Consider the following 16,259-nt stretch of genomic DNA (forward strand, 5'->3'; position numbering starts at 1 on the left):
CTATGACAGGCCAGAGGGGACGGACGGGGGGGCACTAGGGACACACTGCTATGACAGGCCAGAGGGGACGGACGGACGGGGGGGCACTAGGGACACACTGCTATGACAGGCCAGAGGGGACGGACGGACGGGGGGGCACTAGGGACACACTGCTATGACAGGCCAGAGGGGACGGACGGACGGGGGGGCACTAGGGACACACTGCTATGACAGGCCAGAGGGGACGGACGGACGGGGGGGCACTAGGGACACACTGCTATGACAGGCCAGAGGGGACGGACGGGGGGGCACTAGGGACACACTGCTATGACAGGCCAGAGGGGACGGACGGGGGGGCACTAGGGACACACTGCTATGACAGGCCAGAGGGGACGGACGGACGGACGGGGGGGCACTAGGGACACACTGCTATGACAGGCCAGAGGGGACGGACGGACGGGGGGGCACTAGGGACACACTGCTATGACAGGCCAGAGGGGACGGACGGGGGGGCACTAGGGACACACTGCTATGACAGGCCAGAGGGGACGGACGGACGGACGGGGGGGCACTAGGGACACACTGCTATGACAGGCCAGAGGGGACGGACGGACGGACGGGGGGGCACTAGGGACACTAAACCTTTGGTTTGGACATTAAGTGTTGAATATAACCTGGTCCCAGATCTGTTTGTGCCGTCTTGCCAACTCCTAGGGTCATTGTTTGGCATGATAGCAGACAGATCTGGGACCAGCCTAAGCATTGAAGGCACAAGTTAAATGTCCTGGTCATTCTTTAAATCTGGGGGGTGTACAGAGTTAGTTTCAAGACTTTTCAAGACAATGTTGTATCACACTGAAGACGGACGCAACGCACAGAGAGGAAACTTCATATGAAAGAGAAGAGTTGTGTAGATGCATCTTCGGGGCGGCAGGTAGCTTAGTCGTTAAGAGCGTTGTGCCAGTAATCGAAAGGTCGCTGGTTCTAATCCCCGAGCCGACTAGGTGAAAAATCTGTTGATGTGCCCTTGAGCAAGGCACTTAACCCTAATTGCTCCTGTAAGTCGCTCTGGAAAAGAGCGTCTGCTAAATGACTAAAATGTAAATGTCAGGCCTGTAACCCAAAACTCCCTGTACACTCCAAATAACAACCCCTTCCATCCCCCTCCACTCTCTCCCTCTCTCTCCAAACCCTCTCTCCACCACCTCTACCCCTCTCCCTCTCTCCACCACTACCCCTCTCCCTCTCTCTCCACCTCTACCCCTCTCCCTCTCTCTCCTAACCCTCTCTCCACCTCTACCCCTCTCCCTCTCTCTCCTAACCCTCTCTCCACCTCTACCCCTCTCCCCTAACCCTCTCTCCTAACCCTCTCTCCACCACCTCTACCCCTCTCCCTCTCTCTCCTAACCCTCTCTCCACCACCTCTACCCCTCTCCCTCTCTCTCCTAACCCTCTCTCCACCACCTCTACCCCTCTCCCTCTCTCTCCTAACCCTCTCTCCACCTCTACCCCTCTCCCTCTCTCTCCTAACCCTCTCTCCACCTCTACCCCTCTCCCTCTCTCTCCTAACCCTCTCTCCACCACTACCCCTCTCCCACCCCAGTGATCAGGTGGGTAGTGACTGACTGACGCTTTAATCTCCAGTTCCCTCCTCTCCGATTCTTTCTGCTGTTGTTTTATTGGGTCATTTTCCCTCCCCCCTCTCCGGTCCAACTCACCCCAGCTGGAGAAGCCATCACCACGCCATCGCAGCCTGAACCAGGAACCAGCCTTCTGAATCTATACTGCTGTTGGCTGGCTAGCTAGCTCACTGAACCCCCCCGAAAAGGGGAGGTGGGGTGGGGGTAGGAGCGGAGGAAAACAGAGTGAGGGAGGAAACATGATGTCCCCTGGGGCAGTAGAACTGTAAAGAGATCAGCTGGGATCAATACTTCAGTTCAGTCAACACCACCCCACCTCACCTCAAGAGAGATTCACAATACCTAGAGAATCACACACAGGATGTGAGGTGGAAGCACCGCATGTACTGGTGTGAGGTGGAAGCACCACATGTACTGGTGTGAGGTGGAAGCACCACATGTACTGGTGCTCAACCCAGTGACGTTCTAGTGTCATCAACATCACTGCTACAGGTAAGACATCTTCAGGTAACACCATCAACCCAACTACATACTGTTGGTGCAGAGAACCTGACCTCTGACCCCTAACCTCAACTAGACAGAACATAGGAGAGCAGAGCTCCAGACCCAAATGAGAAATTGACCGTCCCCCCCGTGACCCAAATCATCCTCCAATGACCCAAATAAAAAAATAGTGTGCGACTATAAATGTTGTCATAACTCACCTGCCCTCTTCTAGAGCTCCATGTCTCTCCTGACCTCAGCCATTCAATCCATAACATGTTATATGTAGTACAACATCCTTAATATACACTACATGACCAAAAGTATGTGGACACCTGCTTGTCGAACATCTCATTCCAAAATCTGGGGCATTAATATGGAGTTGGTCCCCCCCTTTGCTGCTATAACAGCCTCCACTCTTCTGGGAAGGCTTTCCACTAGATGTTGGAACATTGCTGTGGGGACTTGCTTCCATTCAGCCACAATAGCATTAGTGAGGTCGGGCACTGATGTTGGGCGATTAGGCCCGGCTCGCAGTCGGCGTTCCAATTCATCCCAAAGGAGTTTGATGGGGTTGAGGTCAGGGTTCTGTGCAGGCCAGTCAAGTTCTTCCACACCGATCTCGACAAACCGTTTCTGTATGGACCTCGCTTTGTGCACGGGGGCATTGTCATGCTGAAACAAGAAAGGGCCTTCCCCAAACTGTTGCCACAAAGTTGGAAGCACAGAATCGTCTAGAATGTCATTGTATGCTGTAGCGTTAAGATTTCCCTTCACTGGAACTAAGGGGCCTAGCCCGAACCATGAAAAACAGCCCCAGACCATCATTATTGAATCTTAGGCTTGTGTACGGCTGCTCGGCCATGGAAACCCATTTCATGAAGCTCCCGACGAACAGTTATTGTGCTGATGTTGCTTCCAGAGGCAGTTTGGAACTCGGTAGTGAGTGTTGCAACCGAAGACAGACGATTTTCAGTACTTGGCTGTCCCGTCCTGTGAGCTTGTGTGGCCTACCATTTTGCGGCTGAGCCGTTGTTGCTCCTAGACGTTTCCACTTCACAATAACAGCACTTACAGTTCACCGGGGAAGCTCTAGCAGGGCAGACATTTGACGAACTGCGTTGTTGGAAAGGTGGCATCCTATGACGGTGCCATTGAAAGTCACTGAGCTCTTCTATAAGGTCATTCTACTGCCAATGTTTGTCTATGGAGATCGCATGGCTGTGTGCTCGATTTAATACACCTGTCAGCAACGGGTGTGGCTGAAACAGCCGGATTCACTAATCTGAAGGGGTGTCCACATACTTTTGTATATATAGTGTATAATAACTATGATGGGTGAAATGAAACCCTACCAATAAATATACTTTGGTCACTTAATCATTTTTATTCAGGTTGAGCAATTAGAAGAACTGTAGATTATTGTCCACAACATATCAGTTGTTGTACGATGTTGAAAGAGTTAAGACAGACAACGATACAACAAGTCGTTTGAAATGTGTCGCTATTCTGGATCCAAGCCAACATCCAAACCGACTCATCTCTACGGCTCCTTGTTGTTGGGTAGAGTTCAAAACATCAAACATTTTTTTAAAGAAACTTAAAAGAATATATATATATATTATTAACAAAAACAAAACCCCTAAATGTAGCCTATATCTAGTAGATGGCATTATAACCTAGAAGAACCAAACACATGATCTGATAGGATGATTCACAGTCATTTTTCTCCCTCTCCCCTCCCATCCGTCTCTTATCCTCATGATGATCACGGCTCTGTCCTGGTGATGTGTAAAAGTCTGTGTACTGCACACGTTTGTCTGTCTGTGTGTGTGTGTGTGTGTGTGTGTGTGTGAGTGTGTGTGATCAAGAGGCGGCCAGGGCTTTCACCAGGTAGAGCTTGTCTCCCTGCTCGCTGGTGAAGATGGGAGCCTTCTTGTAGTGTTCCACCAAGTCCTCCAGGGAACTGAACTTCCTCTGGCCAATGCAGTACAGACCATCCTTCAGCTGAACCTTGAAATGCTTGTTCTTCCCCTGGGCCTTCAGAGAGATGGAGAAATCAATGGGCTAGAGGGGGGAAGGAGGGGGAGAGGGGGGAGAGAGAGAGAGGGAGGGGGGGAGAGATGAAGGGAGGGGGGAGAGAGAGAGAGAGAGAGAGAGAGAGAGAGAGAGAGAGAGAAGGAAGGGGGGAGACAGAGAGCGAGCAAGAGAGAGAGAGAGAGAGAGGAAGGGGGGGGAGACAGAGAGAGAGAGATACTGAGCAGAGTGAAAACACAGGCCCCAGCTGAGATGTTGACCAGTTGTTAATGTGAAATCAATCCCCAGGTCTGAGAGGCTGAGCCTACAGCCTTTATATCACCACTAACACCTCCACCCTCTAAAACTGCTGCATCTAAAGCCATGCCTTCAGGCAGTTCTACAGCAACAGGTACATCCTACCAACCTCCTCAGGCCAACACAATGCAGACAAGCTTTTTCTGAACTATTAGGCTCATGACAGAGTAGATGACTCCTTGTGACTGTAACGTAACTGTAGCCATAAAGATGTTGAGATAAATAGATGGTATAGATAAGCTATAGTTTACTCTAGAACTTCTAGATGAGTGAGTCTCTAACTTATAGACATCTAAAACACTGAGCTATAGATGGCTGTATAGCTCTATAGATGGCTGTATAGCTCTATAGATGGCTGTATAGCTCTATAGATGGCTGTATAGCTCTATAGATGGCTGTATAGCTCTATAGATGGCTGTATAGCTCTATAGATGGAGTTATAGCTCTATAGATGGCTGTATAGCTCTATAGATGGCTGTATAGCTCTATAGATGGCTGTATAGCTCTATAGATGGCTGTATAGCTCTATAGATGGAGTTATAGCTCTATAGATGGCTGTATAGCTCTATAGATGGCTGTATAGCTCTATAGATGGCTGTATAGCTCTATAGATGGCTGTATAGCTCTATAGATGGCTGTATAGCTCTATAGATATAGCTCTATAGATGGCTGTATAGCTCTATAGATGGAGTTATAGCTCTATAGATGGCTGTATAGCTCTATAGATGGCTGTATAGCTCTATAGATGGCTGTATAGCTCTATAGATGGCTGTATGATGGCTGTATAGCTCTATAGATGGCTGTATAGCTCTATAGATGGCGTTATAGCTCTATAGATGGCTGTATAGCTCTATAGATGGCTGTATAGCTCTATAGATGGCTGTATAGCTCTATAGATGGAGTTATAGCTCTATAGATGGAGTTATAGCTCTATAGATGGCTGTATATCTCTATAGATGGCTGTATATCTCTATAGATGGCTGTATAGCTCTATAGATGGCTGTATAGCTCTATAGATGGCTGTATAGCTCTATAGATGGAGTTATAGCTCTATAGATGGAGTTATAGCTCTATAGATGGCTGTATAGCTCTATAGATGGCTGTATAGCTCTATAGATGGCTGTATAGCTCTATAGATGGCTGTATAGCTCTATAGATGGCTGTATAGCTCTATAGATGGCTGTATAGCTCTATAGATGGCTGTATAGCTCTATAGATGGCTGTATAGCTCTATAGATGGAGTTATAGCTCTATAGATGGCTGTATAGCTCTATAGATGGCTGTATAGCTCTATAGATGGCTGTATAGCTCTATAGATGGCTGTATAGCTCTATAGATGGCTGTATAGCTCTATAGATATAGCTCTATAGATGGCTGTATAGCTCTATAGATGGAGTTATAGCTCTATAGATGGCTGTATAGCTCTATAGATGGCTGTATAGCTCTATAGATGGCTGTATAGCTCTATAGATGGCTGTATAGCTCTATAGATGGCTGTATGATGGCTGTATAGCTCTATAGATGGCTGTATAGCTCTATAGATGGCGTTATAGCTCTATAGATGGCTGTATAGCTCTATAGATGGCTGTATAGCTCTATAGATGGCTGTATAGCTCTATAGATGGAGTTATAGCTCTATAGATGGAGTTATAGCTCTATAGATGGCTGTATATCTCTATAGATGGCTGTATAGCTCTATAGATGGCTGTATAGCTCTATAGATGGCTGTATAGCTCTATAGATGGAGTTATAGCTCTATAGATGGAGTTATAGCTCTATAGATGGCTGTATAGCTCTATAGATGGCTGTATAGCTCTATAGATGGCTGTATAGCTCTATAGATGGCTGTATAGCTCTATAGATGGCTGTATAGCTCTATAGATGGCTGTATAGCTCTATAGATGGAGTTATAGCTCTATATATGGAGTTATAGCTCTATAGATGGCTGTATATCTCTATAGATGGCTGTATAGCTCTATAGATGGCTGTATAGCTCTATAGATGGCTGTATAGCTCTATAGATGGAGTTATAGCTCTATAGATGGAGTTATAGCTCTATAGATGGCTGTATAGCTCTATAGATGGCTGTATAGCTCTATAGATGGCTGTATAGCTCTATAGATGGCTGTATAGCTCTATAGATGGAGTTATAGCTCTATAGATGGCTGTATAGCTCTATAGATGGCTTTATAGCTTTATAGATGGCTGTATAGCTCTATAGATGGAGTTATAGCTCTATAGATGGCTGTATAGCTCTATAGACGGCTGTATAGCTCTATAGATGGCTGTATAGCTCTATAGATGGAGTTATAGCTCTATAGATGGCTGTATAGCTCTATAGATGGCTGTATAGCTCTATAGATGGCTGTATAGCTCTATAGATGGAGTTATAGCTCTATAGATGGAGTTATAGATCTATAGATGGCTGTATAGCTCTATAGATGGCTGTATAGCTCTATAGATGGCTGTATAGCTCTATAGATGGCTGTATAGCTCTATAGATGGCTGTATAGCTCTATAGATGAGTTATAGCTCTATACATGGCTGTAAAGCTCTATAGATGGAGTTATAGATAGCTACAGAGGTGAGGACTCACCGATGACTCAGAGTCTCTGATGAGGAAGTCTCCCTCCTCTCCTCTCTGGTTGAGAGCCACCTCTGCCTGATGACGAGTCACCTTGCCATAGTACCACTGCTTCCCTGCAAACCGCCCCACCGTGGCTGGAGAGATGTAGTCACAGTCAGGCGTGGGCGGCCCCGCGGGGCCCAGTGAGGCATTCTGGGTAGTGGATTCCTGCTGGGGAGGCAGCACAGTGACGTAATTCTTAGGCACTAGTCCCAGCTGTCCGTCTGCTTTACGACACTTCCACCACTCAGGGTCGTTGTCTGGTTTCTCTACCACCTCCATCACCTCTCCCTTCTCAAAGTTCAGCTCCTCGTCGTTCCCCGAGCTGAAGGGGTACAGCGCCTGCACCGTGTGGAGTACCCGGTTCCCGTTAGACGCACTGTGAACCACTGCAGCTAGCTTTTCCGTCAGCGACCCTGCCGGATCCCCCAAACCTCCTCCCCCAGCTGTCCCATCTGCGTCCTCCGTCACGTAGTTGGAGGGGAACCACCCGGAACACCCCTGGTACCCCCCACGCCACCAGCCATCGCTACACTTCTCCATGACGATGACGCGGGTGCCCTTGACCAATGAGAGCTCATCCTCCCGCTCGGCGGTGTAGCTGAACTTGACGAGCGCCGGCAGGTTGAGGTCGTACAGGCGCTCGCCGTTGTCGGAGTACATGTCGCCATCGGCGTTGGAGGCAGCGTCACGCGTCCCCGTTTTCCGTTTCACCTTCCCAATGCCTGTTGGGAAACACCAGGAAAGGTTGTTATGGTTACTGAGAGGGTATTCAGACAGTTATATTATGGTCTGTTAGGAGAGATGCAACATGAGCTCTTATAAAAGGGACATTGTGAAACCTGTGTGTGATCATCGGTAATATAATAATAAATCCTATATGCCAGTGTTTTCCCTCAGTACATAGAATAGCTAGCCAAATAGAAAAAGTAACCAGCCAGGCTGAACAAGCTCTATTTTGGTGGCCTCTGGTACATTTTAATTAGCCTGGCTTACTTTTTGAGCAACTTTTTGATTGGTTCTCATACAGTATTTGCATGCGCAACGCCCCCCACGCTTCCTCGTCAATTTGCTACGTCCCCATTAGAGAGGTAAACAAGCCAAGCTAAAGTTAGGCTAGCTGGCTAGCTAGTCTAGCTAACTAAAACTGAAGGGAGAAAAACTCAGTAATGGAGTTTTCTGAAAAGGAGATACTCCGACGACACTGACACTGCCACATAGTAACCACCAATTTAGGGATAAAAATAGGAGCAACTAGAAGCATTGAGCCTTTGTGCGAGGGGAGGATGTATTAGCGGTCTTGCCAATGGGCTTTGGGGAAAAGCCTCATTTACCAGCTAGCTAGCTAGTTCTAGTCTTCAAGAAGCAAGGAAAACAGCCTTGATTTTCTGACAGTCGTGTCCCTGCTAAAGGCTGTTGTGGAAGGAGGACAACAGCCCTGCGTCTCAGAGCGGTGGTTGTGGAGGAAGACAATAATGTTATATGGGAGGGTGCATGAGACCTTGTCTTTGGAAGTCCGGAAAGCTGGTTGGGGAAGAACGGGAGAGATGTGTTGGCCTCAGTCCTATACTGCTCCAAAATAATCTGAATCCTTGTGGATGAAGTCCATATGACCTACATATGGTATTTACAATGATCTAGAACTATCCAACGGTATAGAATGGCACTGTGATGGATACATGTAATGTCTGAATGATCTAGAACTATCCAACGGTATAGAATGGCACTGTGATGGATACATGTAATGTCTGGGGCCATCACTAGGGGCCATCACTAGGGGCCATCACTAGGGGCCATCACTAGGGGCCATCACTAGGGGCCATCACTAGGGGCCATCACTAGGGGCCATCACCACTCATAGATACTGCCTTTAAAGTGAAACAACGTAAAACAAAAAGGTATTTTAATGAAGTGTTAATTTCGAGTCATTTCCCAATGCCAACAAATGATCCTGTTGATAAAGGATGTGTTCTTAGTGCCAGCGTGACCTAGTGACATAGATAGTCAGTGTACAAAACATTAAGAACACCTGCTCTTTCCATGACAGACTGACCAGGTGAATCCAGGTGAAAGCTATGATCCCTTATTGATGTCACTTGTTAAATCCACTTCAGTGTAGATGAGGGCAGGAGACAGGTTAAAGAAGGATTTTTAAGCCTTGAGACAATTGAGACATGGATTGTGTGTGCCATTCAGAGGGTGAATGGGCAAGACAAAATATTGAAGTGCCTTTGAACGGGGTATGGTAGTAGGTGCCAGGTGCACCGGTTTGTGTCAAGAACTGCAATGCTGCTGGGTTTTTCACGCTCAACAGTTTCCTGTGTGTATCAAGAATGGTCCAACACCCAAAGGGCATCCAGCAAACTTGACAACTTCACCTTTGCCTTATGGCAAGGTGCTCCATCATGCTGGAAAAGGCATTGGTCGTCACCAAACTGTTCTTGGATGGTTGGGAGAAGTTGCTCTCGGAGCATGTGTTGGTACCATTCTTTATTCATGGCTGTGTTCTTAGGCAAAATTGTGAGTGAGCCCACTCCCTTGGCTGAGAAGCAACCCCACACATGAATGGTCTCAGGATGCTTTACTGTTGGCATGACACAGGACTGATGGTAGCGCTCACCTTGTCTTCTCTGGACAAGGTGTTTTCCGGATGCCCCAAACAATCGGAAAGGGGATTCATCAGAGAAAATGACTTTACCCCAGTTCTCAGCTGTCCAATCCCTGTACCTTTTGCAGAATATCAGTCTGTCCCTGATGTTTTTCCTGGAGAGAAGTGGCTTCTTTGCTGCCCTTCTTGACACCAGGCCATCCTCCAAAAATATTAGCCTCACTGTGCATGCAGATGCACTCACACCTGCCTGCTGCCATTCCTTAGCAATCTCTGCACTGGTGGTGCCCCGATCCCGCAGCTGAATCAACTTCAGGAGACGGTCCTGGCGCTTGCTGGAATTTCTTGGGCACCCTGACGCCTTCTTCACAACAATTGAACCTCTCTCCTTGAAGTTCTTGATGATCCGATAAATGGTTGATTTAGGTGCAATCTTACTAGCAGCAATATCCTTGCCTGTGAAGCCCTTTTTGTGCAAAGCAATGATGGCGGCACGTGTTTCCTTGCAGGTAACCATGGTTAACAGAGGAAGAACAATAATTTCAAGCACCACCCTCCTTTTAAAGCTTCCAGTCTGTTATTCTAACTCAATCAGCATGACAGAGTGATCTCCAGCCTTGTCCTCGTCAACACTCTCACCTGTGTTAACGAGAGAATCACTGATATGATGGCAAAGGGTCCTTTTGTGGCAGGGCTGAAATGCAGTGGAAATGTTTTTTGGGGGATTAAGTTCATTTTCATGGCAAAGAGGGACTCTTAAGATTAATTGCAATTAATCTGATCACTCTTCGTAACATTCTGAAGTATATGCAAATTGCCATCATAACTGAGGCAGCAGACTTTGTGAAAATTAATATTTGTGTCATTCTCAAAACTTTTCACCACGACTGTACACATATTTAGAGTATCAACTGATTGTGAAAATGTAGCATTTTCAGCTAGCTATCTGAATGCCTAAGTCACAGCTAGCTATCTGAATGCCTAAGTCACAGCTAGCTATCTGAATGCCTAAGTCACAGCTAGCTATCTGAATGCCTAAGTCACAGCTAGCTATCTGAATGCCAAAGTCACAGCTAGCAAAATGTTGATGTTTTGTTCCCCGAGCCACTTAGTTATCACTTTTGCCTTTCTGTGGGGGTTGGAGATGGAGTTCCATTTGGCTCCTCCCTTCCTATAGGCAGGAACTCAAACAGGAAGTACCCGTGGTAAGGACTATTCAACGCTGGTCATACCAATCGGAATCCCACTTCAAGATTGTTTTGATCACGCGGACTGGGATATGTTCCGGGTAGCTTGCCAAAATAATTTATACTAACACACTGAAACGGTGACTGAGTTTATCAGGAAGTGTATAGGTGATGTTGTGCCAACTGTGACTATTAAAACCTACCCTAACCAGAAACCGTGGATAGATGGCAGCATTCGCGCAAAACTGAAAGCGCCAACCACCGCATTTAAGTTGGAGTGAGTAGTCATGCTGTACTTCGCTCCGCAGGTAATATGACACAAATTACATTACAATGGAACGATTTGATTAGTGTAATGTTGGCTAGCTACATAGTTGTCTTTGTATCAAAGATAAAGGTGTAGTATAGAGAAACTATCGAGGTTAGCTAGCCAGCTACATTCGTGCGCAGCGACGCCGTTTTTCAAACAAAGTCAACACCGCAGCCATTGCTAGCTAGCCAACACTACCAGCTAGCAGTACTGTAGCAACTAAATACCATATCATTTTAGTCAATGAGAATTTATTTTGCAACGTAAGCTTCACTTTCTGAACATTCGAGATGTGTAGTCCACTTGTGTAGCTAGCATGACTGACTTTGTGCTAGCTAGCCAACGTTTAACTAATTCTGCGTTATGAAAGGAACTAGACACGGACACGAATGATCTGTTTAGTGTGTTAACACACTATTGGTAGTTTGTTGTGATCAATTATTGGTGCTAAACCATGTGTTATTGGATGCTATCATGCTAGTTAGCTATGGCGTCATAGGATACGGTGCCCTGGGCGGTTTTCACGGAAGAATACTGTACCAAGTTAGCTAGCTGAATAAGCTAAGTTAGAGTCTATTCCTAGAAAACATTGAACCGCTGTAGTTTACAACAATTATAATTTCTAAAGTGGAATTTGGTAGAGTTATATTTGAGTGTTTCAGCGAAAGGTAAGTGAGGGAGACCCCGCTCTCTCGCTTCCCAAGATGTTTAGTTCATTTCATTCTGATCTCTTTTGTATTATTGTAGCCTTTTCTGTAGCCTGTCAACTATGTGTCTGTCTATCCCTGTTCTCTCCTCTCTGTACAGGCCATACAAACGCTTCACACCGCGTGGCTGCTGCCACTCTAATCTGGTGGTCCCTGCGCGCACGACCCATGTGGAGTTCCAGGTCTCCGGCAGCCTCTGGAACTGCCATTCTGCGGCCAACAAGGCAGAGTTCATCTCAGCCTATGCTACCCTCCAGTCCCTCGACTTCTTGGCGCGGACGGAAACATGGATTACCACAGAAAACACTGCTACTCCTACTGCTCTTTCCTCGTCTGATCATGTGTTCTCGCATACCCCGAGAGCATCTGGTCAGCGCGGCGGTGGCACAGGAATCCTCATCTCTCCCAAGTAGACATTCTCTCTTTTTCCCCTGACCCATCTGTCTATCTCCTCATTTGAATTCCATGCTGTCACAGTCACTAGCCCATTCAAGCTTAACATCCTTATCATTTATCGCCCTCCAGGTTCCCTTGGAGAGTTCATCAATGAACTTGACGCCTTGATAAGATCCTTTCCTGAAGATGGCTCACCCCTCACAGTTCTGGGTGACTTTAACCTCCCTACGTCTGCCTTTGACTCATTTCTCTCTGCCTCCTTCTTTCCACTCCTTTCCTCTTTTGACCTCACCCTCTCACCGTCCCCCCCCTACTCACAAGGCAGGCAATACGCTTGACCTCATCTTTACTAGATGCTGTTCTTCTACTAATCTCACTGCAACTGCCCTCCATGTCTCCGACCACTACTTTGTATTCTTTTCTCTCTCGCTCTCCTCCAACACTACTCACTCTGCCCCTACTCAGATGGTAATGCGCCGTCGCAACCTTCGCTCTCTCTCTCCCGCTACTCTTTCCTCTTCCATCCTATCATCTCTTCCCTCTGCTCAATCCTTCTCCCTCCGATCTCCTGATTCTGCCTCCTCAACCCTCCTCTCCTCCCTTTCTGCATCTTTTGACTCTCTATGTCCCCTATCCTCCTGGCCGGCTCGGTCCTCCCCTCCTGCTCCGTGGCTTGACGACTCATTGCGAGCTCACAGAACAGGGCTCCGGGCAGCCGAGCGAAAATGGAGGAAAACTAGACTCCCTGCGGACCTGTCATCTTTTCACTCCCTCCTACTACATTTTCTTCCTCTGTTTCTGCTGCTAAAGCCACTTTCTACCACTCTAAATTTCAAGCATCTGCCTCTAACCCTAGGAAGCTCTTTGCCACCTTCTCCTCCCTGCTTAATCCTCCTCCCCCTCCCTCTCTGTGGATGACTTCGTCAACCATTTTGAAAAGAAGTTTGACGACATCCGATCCTCATTTATTAAGTCAAATGACACCGCTGGTCCTGCTCACACTGCCCTACCCTATGCTTTGACTTCTTTCTCCCCTCTCTCCAGATGAAATATTGCGACTTGTGACGGCCGGCCGCCCAACAACCTGCCCGCTTGACCCTATCCCCTCCTCTCTTCTCCAGACCATTTCCGGAGACCTTCTCCCTTACCTCACCTCGCTCATCAACTCATCCTTGACCGCTGGCTATGTCCCTTCCGTCTTCAAGAGAGCGAGAGTTGCACCCCTCCTCAAAAAACCTACACTCGATCCCTCCGATGTCAACTACTACAGACCAGTATCCCTTCTTTCTTTTCTCTCCAAAACTCTTGAGCGTGCCGTCTCTAGCCAACTCTCCTGCTATCTCTCTCAAAATGACTCTCGAAACTGCAATATTCTTTGCTTTTCAGAAACATGGCTCTCGGACAAGATACCCCCCATGGCTATCCAACTTGATGGATTCTCTATTCACAGGGCGGACAGGACAGTGGAGTCGGGGAAATCGAGTGGGGTAGGGGTTTGCCTCTACATTAACTGGTGTGCTAACTGATGGTCAAATACCTGATGGTCAAATGCAGACCCTTCTACCTCCAGAGGGAGTTTTCAGTTGTTATCTTGACTGTTGTATACATTCCACCTCAGGACAAGAAAAACAACAAGCTGGCACTTAACGAACTGTACAAGCCTATAAACAACTGAACATCACCTCCACCACGGGGGCCCCACAGGGGTGTGTACTTAGTCTCCTCCTGTACTCCCTGTTCACCCATGACTGCGTGGCCACGCACGACTCCAACACCATTATCAAGTTCGCTGACGACACAATGGTAGTAGGCCTGATCACCGGCGACAATGAGTCAGCCTACAGGGAGGAGGTCAGTGACCTGGCAGTGTGGTGCCGGGACAACAACCTCTCCCTCAACGCAAGACCAAGGAGCTGATCGTGGACTACAGGAAACGGGGGGGGGGGGGGGGCGAGCACGCCCACATCCACATCGACGGGGCTGCAGTGGAGCTGGTCGAGAGCTTCAAGTTCCTCTGTGTCCAAATCACTGAAGACTTAACATGGTCCAAACACACACGCACAGTCATGAAGAAGGCGCGATAGCCTCTTCCCCCTCAGGATGTTGAAAAAGTTTGGCATGGGCCCTCAAATCCTCAAAAAGTTCTACAGCTGTACCATTGAGAGCATTTTGACTGACTGCATCATCACTGCCTGGTTTGGCAATAGCACCGCCTTCGATCGCATGGCGCTACAGAGGGTAGTACGGACAGCCCAGTACATCACTGAGGCCACTCAGGACATCCATACCTGGCGGTGTGGTAGGAAGGCCCGGAAAATCGTTAAAGACTCCAACCACCTACTGGAGAGCTCTTCTTTGTCCACACTCATTCAGCATCGTTCACACCCTCTTAAGCCTTGGCCCCACCCATCTCTTTAAGGATTCACAGTGTAGTAAACAACCAAAGATTTCAAGACTAGAAAGTGGTGAAAGTAGTAGCAAAAATCTAGTCCTTGGCCTATATCCTAATCTGACTCATGTTGTTCTTCACATTACCGTCTCTGGTAAACACACACTATATCAAATAAACTCTACGTTTATTTGTCACATGCACAGGATACAGAAGGTGTAAACGGTACTGTGAAATGGTTACTTGCGTAGTGGAGTCTTTTGTTTAGACGTGTAGCTAGCTAGCTAAACAATTAACCATAATCCCAACTCTAATGCCACGTTTAAAACCACTGGGAACTCGGGGAAAAAAACAAAGTCAGACTGGGAATAATCTATTTGAACGGTCATCCAACTCGGAATTCCAACTCGGGAACTCGGGCCTCTATCTAGAGCTCCTCCTCCTCCTCTCGAGCCAGCCAGCCAGCTAACGTTAGCTAGTTAGCTAAAAGTATGCTTTAACTTGCAATGAAAATGTAGCTAGACTCTAACCCGTAAACATGGATGAACGCTTCTCCTTATGCCATGGTTGCCATGGTTGCCCTTAGTTTGAAGATGTAATCCGGAGACAGGTGTTTTATACAACAGCCTTCTGTTTTCTCTTTTTGACTCCCTCCGCATTTCAAATCATACTCTGCTTCCACCGGGCATTCCACTGATTTCAAAACTCAGTCAACTTCTTCCGTGACAACGACACTGTTTCTTCCCCATCACTGTCATCAGAAGACAATTTTCTTGGTATTTACAGATGGCATACATGTTTGTTATTAAGGTGCATTTCTTCCCAAAAACATATTGTGATTAAAAAAAAACTTTAAAAAAAACTTTCAAATGCCTCTCCTGTGAAATAGTGACTTGCGACATACGCCTTGTTTCTTCTTTTTCCCACTAGCACCCGCACACCCACTAGCGCCCGCACACCCACTAGCACCCGCACACCCACTAGCACCCACTAGCGCCCGCACACCCACTAGCACCCGCACACCCACTAGCACCCGCACACCCACTAGCACCCGCACACCCACTAGCACCCGCACACCCACACACCCACTAGCACCCGCACACCCACTAGCACCCGCACACCCACTAGCACCCACACACCCACTAGCACCCGCACACCCACTAGCACCCGCACACCCACTAGCACCCGCACACCCACTAGCACCCGCACACCCACTAGCACCCGCACACCCACTAGCACCCGCACACCCACACACCCACTAGCACCCGCACACCCACTAGCACCCGCACACCCACTAGCACCCGCACACCCACACACCCACTAGCACCCACACACCCACTAGCACCCGCACACCCACTAGCACCCGCACACCCACTAGCACCCACACACCCACTAGTACCCACACACCCACTAGCACCCGCACACCCACTAGCACCCGCACACCCACTAGCACCCGCACACCCACTAGCACCCGCACACCCACTAGCACCCGCACACCCACTAGCACCCGCACACCCACTAGCACCCGCACACCCACTAGCACCCGCACACCCACTAACACCCGCACACCCACTAGCACCCGCACACCCACTAGCACCCG

General features: G+C 48.0%; 1 protein-coding gene across 1 annotated transcript in view; it reads right to left on the reverse strand.

Moving 5' to 3' along the window:
• Window positions 1-3,475: 3,475 nt before the first annotated feature.
• Window positions 3,476-16,259, reverse strand: part of LOC311124659 (SH2/SH3 adapter protein NCK1-like) — a 56,099-nt gene continuing 43,315 nt past the window's right edge. Inside the window, exons 2-3 of the mRNA XM_084198768.1 lie at window positions 7,033-7,787; window positions 3,476-4,169 (exon numbers count right to left, since the gene is read on the reverse strand). Of these exons, the coding sequence (XP_084054894.1) occupies window positions 3,969-4,169; window positions 7,033-7,787 (956 nt within the window). The 3' untranslated portion in view covers window positions 3,476-3,968. The remainder of the gene's footprint in view (window positions 4,170-7,032; window positions 7,788-16,259) is intronic.

This window comes from Coregonus lavaretus (assembly GCF_964263955.1).
Source record: "Coregonus lavaretus genome assembly, contig: HAP1_SCAFFOLD_378, whole genome shotgun sequence".
NCBI classification, from domain to species: domain Eukaryota; kingdom Metazoa; phylum Chordata; class Actinopteri; order Salmoniformes; family Salmonidae; genus Coregonus; species Coregonus lavaretus.